The sequence below is a fragment of the Fulmarus glacialis genome, unplaced genomic scaffold (assembly GCF_000690835.1).
Source record: "Fulmarus glacialis isolate BGI_N327 unplaced genomic scaffold, ASM69083v1 scaffold21703, whole genome shotgun sequence".
Classification (NCBI taxonomy): Eukaryota; Metazoa; Chordata; class Aves; order Procellariiformes; family Procellariidae; genus Fulmarus; species Fulmarus glacialis.
In genome coordinates, this window is record NW_009203847.1 from 1,046 (window position 1) to 5,792 (window position 4,747).

Genomic DNA, 4,747 nt, shown 5'->3' on the forward strand with positions numbered 1-4,747 from the left:
GTTCGATCTCAATGCAAGACTCCGGAGCGTTCAAGAAAATAGTTGCGGTGAAGAAACAGTGGTAATTTTAAATGGTAAAAACTCTCAGACCCCCCAACTCTAAGATGCGTAAGCTGTAATTAGTAGACGCGCTACTAATTAGTAGTGACATTTTGCACTATGTTTAATTTTAGCCAAAAATAAGAGTGCTTACCCTTCTCTGAGGCGGCTGGTTTGCACCTAGCTCTTGGAGCAGTAGGAAATACAGCAGCAAGTAGAAATGACAGTGGTAAAAGTAACCCCCCAAGCAGCCACAAGCCGAGAGATTCCTGGGATGCGATGGGAAAAGTGCATAAATAATTTCCTTCCCCGTGAGTATATCAAGGAGGTTTTCAGATTTATCTGAAAGTTAAGTAAAGATTTGTAAGCGAGAAATTACTATATAAAGTTCTGCCAGTGCAGTATGGGTGAGGGGAGGATGAGGGATTAGACGATTTATTTCCCCAAGTTCATCTGTACAGGAAGAGGAAGGTGTGACCTTTCGTATATTGGCCCTGGGCCATTCTTTTGCAGTCCTGGGTTGTTTTTCCTGTAGGAATGTTATATATTAGTACTTTTCCTCTTGCTTACACGAGAAAAAACTAATTTAACAGACCAAAGCTTATCAAGGTGGTATAAAAGTTCTTATTGCTGAAATATGTGTATGTCATGTTTTGCAGGAGACAAGAACTGTAATTTGATGATTTTTGATGCTCGAAGAACAAGCACACATCCAAACTGCTACCTGTTTTACTGCCCTAGCACGGAGGCTTGTCCAATGAAACCTGCGACAGGATTTGTGAGCTACAAGATAACTAGAGGTAAATAATAGTAAAAGCCACTGATCCCCACACTAGATGACCTTCGTACCTGTGACTTACCAGTAGTGGCCAGAAAATTTTTGGGGGTTGCATTTTTAGTAAAATGTTCTAAGCCAAGCACTGTAATTTGAAAATGCTGCTCTTTTGCTCTGTGGGAGATGGATGGGCAGGTGCGTGGTGAGCTCCTGCGTGGGCCCAGCTTCCCAGTTGGAATAACATCCCGACCCTTATGAAATTCCTTCACATTAGATTCAGAACTCCTCATAATTTTTCCTTGCTTAAAACAAAAAGAAACTGCTTCCATCTTGATACATTCAAGAAGGAAAATTTCTTGTACATAACGCTGAAGAGTATCGCTGAAAGCAATGGAAATGCGATGCCCGTGTAGCCGTCTGCATATTCAAAGGATCCATGCTACGCTGGTGAATACCATGTACACATAGGCAGAAACACCGAGCAAATGTTGGGCAAGCCTTGGAGCACTGCTGTGATGTAACTGAGTAATTGGCAGTATTAATCATTATTTTCTGCTTTCAGTTAAGGAACCTGAAGTGCAGACGCAAACAGACTAAGCTCAAAGCTTTATGGCATGTGGGCTGCACACTCAGAAATTTCTCACTATCTGTCATGTGCCGTGGGATTTTTGATAGCAAGTCTTACTTGTTGACTGACGACTTGTACCAGACCTGTTTGAACGGCTTAGATAAGAAACTGATAATTAGACTGTCCTCCTGCCAAGAGTTCACAAGGTGGTTTCAGTGTGGCTGCTTGAGAGAGCAGAAATTTCCTATTTCCAGAGACTGAACTTTTGCTGAAAAAGGGAACTTTTCCAAGAGGAACTATGCAAGGAGCAACAGCAGGGTATATAGAAGATTATTCACATAATGTTACCAAATATTTTTGTGCAAGCGCAGTCACACAGGAATTGGGCAAAAGCAATGTGCAATAAATGAATTGCATGCCTGTAAAATTATCGTTAGAACTATTCTTTTCTCCAGCTCTTTCTCCCTTAGAAGAATACAGCAGTTTTAAACAAAGAAACAAGAATTGTAGTCATGCTTGTGCTTTCCTCTTGCATGTAGTGTAATGCTCAGTTAACAACTTGATTGCATATACCATCTATTTTTCATTTTGCGTTTTTTAGCTTCTGTGAACATTGCGTTATGGAAAGATTATGCTAGCTTATTTATCTTATGTTCCTAATAAGTTTTCAAAGGTAGCACCTGAGTGGTGTTGGTACTGACAAACTTTTCAAGCTCTGTTTTTTCACATGAGAATCTGTACGTGGTTACACTGAAAACCAAACTAAAAGGGGGAAAGATACTCTACTGGTAATAAAGCAATTTAAAATACTGACACTGTGTGTGTTAGTAATGAGATTTTGTTTTGCTTTTTTTAACTATTCTTGTGGCTTGGTAACTAAGCGAAACAATGTATGGCTCGGGAAGTAAAACAGTTCCTGGTCCCAGTTGCAAAGAGCTATTGCTGGAAAGAAATAACATTTCTGATTTCTGCTCTTCACGTACTACTTTGGTGTTTGCCTTTTCCACCCCACTAAGAACCTGGTGGGTTCTAGCAAAGTATGCTCAGGAGTTGCTTAGTTTGTTTTAAGAGTGACAAGCCTGAAGTTTGGTTTCTAATGCAGCTTATTGGATTTGAGATACCAGCAGGACCACTTTGTTTTTTTAATCCCTTTTTAGAGGTTGACTTGCGTAGTGCTCTTGTTCTTTCTTACCAACAAGCATATCTATCCTAGTACCCCAGCTGTACCTCACACATGTCGGTTTTGGGCAATTGCATCTGGGAGCTTGTAGTCTAAAGTGGAGACAAAGAATACTTTAATATCAATGTTTGATGCTGAAAATGTGGAGTAGAGTTAGTGCAGGCAGTTAGTTAATCCGAGTGTTGCAGAGTAGCAGTGATACTTAACTCCCGAATGGGACTCGTTGTGTAGCCTCCCTGTGCTCCCTCCACCTGTCCTTTGAACGCTGCGTGCATGCTCCGTGCTTTTCTAGCTGTTGCCCAGGCGAGCGAACTGAAGATGACACAGCGTGCTGCAAGTGCTTTGTAGCTGTCACGCTACATCCGCCGTTTGTTTAAACGCAGGGGCGGGGAGCGTCCATGGGAGTGCATCGGGAACAGGGAAAAAGTGAGCTGGGGACTGGCTCCGTGGTGGTGACAGGCCATTTCCTTGCTGGTGTGGAAATGTGTCCGGAGCTGCAGAAGCAGCTGGGAGCTTGGGTGTCTTTGACCATACAGCTTCTGATTCTCTAATAACTGAACATTTCGTTATTTAAAGCCACTCTCTATAAACAGAGTATGGCTTTTGTCCAAGTCAGACCTTGTGGTTGGAGTCCATTATCTCTATTTAGGATCTTACTTTGCTAACAAGCTGGTGCCTGATGGAAGGTTAGGATAAAAATTGTTCTCTATGATTCAAGTGAAGTATTTGCTGTGCTCTTGTTTAAAGCATTGCCAGTTGTCTGGTTTGTTGTTTTGGGGTGGTTTTTTTTGCATTTCATTTTTTGTGGAGTCTTAAGGCTTGGAAATATATATTAAAACAGCAGCCAAGTAGGCTTCTTTGCATGTGTAATGAAACTGAAATAAATCCATCCCTCTAGATAAGAGTTTCTACTTGAGAAAAAAGTGACAATGAAAATGTCACGGACTTTTTATTATTTATTACAGTTCGAGTGCAGTTAGCAAACCGCTTTGTTTCTATTAAAAAAGAGATGAGTGACAGTCAGAACTACTTGAGAGGATGTTCCTTTTAAATGTTCTGTGCAGCAACTGAATGATAACGATTATATATATACACAAACATATATTATATATATGCATGTGTATATATATAAAAAACCTGAATGTCCCAAGAACTCGTGCTCACCCAAAGTCTCTCTATAATACCTGTGTAGAATCAGGTAGTTGCTTGGATTATCGATTGTATGGAATTTCTGTCACGTAACGCTGCTGCTCTGTTTCCAAATTCTATTAACTAACATTCACCCACCTGGTTTGCAAGCAATACGTATCGACTTACGGAGAAATGATCAAGTGCAGTCTGCTTCTTGTGGAGGCCTTCACTGCAAATACCTTGGAAACTCTTGGAGCAGTGTCTTTCTTCTAGCATGGCAGTAGGAGCTCAGGTCTTTCCTACAAATCAGTATGCATATAAAATGGTCTATAAAATGGGGATATTATTGCCACCTTGTATCAGAAGACAATTTTTATATGTGAATTGAATTGTATCAAACAATCACAGGGTGCTTGGGTATTACAGGAAAGGGGAGTAAATAATCATCTTGGCTAGGTGGAAACGTGTACATCTGACAAATAAAAGTGAGGTTGAGAATATCTACTTCTTAACTGACAGAGGCTGAGAATGGTTTAAAGGCAGTGGGCCTACTCACTTTGCATTGCACTGCTAAATAAAACGCTTAAATGCATGCAATACGAGTATAAAACAAACAGATTGGGACACTCGCTCTGCACAGGTGAATTCTGTAAGAAGTGGCAGAAGAAGTCGGGGTCTGGTGTGCCCAGGCTTGAGACTGACAGGTCTTACGATGCAGAATTTAAAAGTCACGCACCATATTTTAAAGAAAGGAAGATCTTCATGCCTCAGTTTCATTAGTCATTGCTTTCTGGAGCCCCCTTTATATCTCTCTTAGTAAGAAATACAAATCGTTAGACTAAGCCTGTGGTGGTCAAAAATAGATTTAATAATTACATACTGGTATTTCCTTTCTGTTTCTAGATACCCATGCCCCGGAGGACACATCCTTCAAAAGTGAGGACTTTTCTTCAAATGGGTATTCTTTGTCTTCGGAGGCTGAAGGCTTTATTTCTCACAGTCAGACTAGCCATCAGAATCGTACCGCTGCTTTGCAACAATCTGTCTTTCACCA

General features: G+C 40.8%; 1 protein-coding gene across 1 annotated transcript in view; it reads left to right on the top strand.

The window, feature by feature from the left end:
* The window catches only part of MANSC1 (MANSC domain containing 1), a 6,633-nt gene that overhangs the window by 1,021 nt on the left and 865 nt on the right, over positions 1 to 4,747 (top strand). The window contains exons 2-3 of the mRNA XM_009574787.1: positions 693 to 839; positions 4,597 to 4,747. The exon at positions 4,597 to 4,747 is cut by the window's right edge and continues 865 nt beyond it. Of these exons, the coding sequence (XP_009573082.1) occupies positions 693 to 839; positions 4,597 to 4,747 (298 nt within the window). The remainder of the gene's footprint in view (positions 1 to 692; positions 840 to 4,596) is intronic.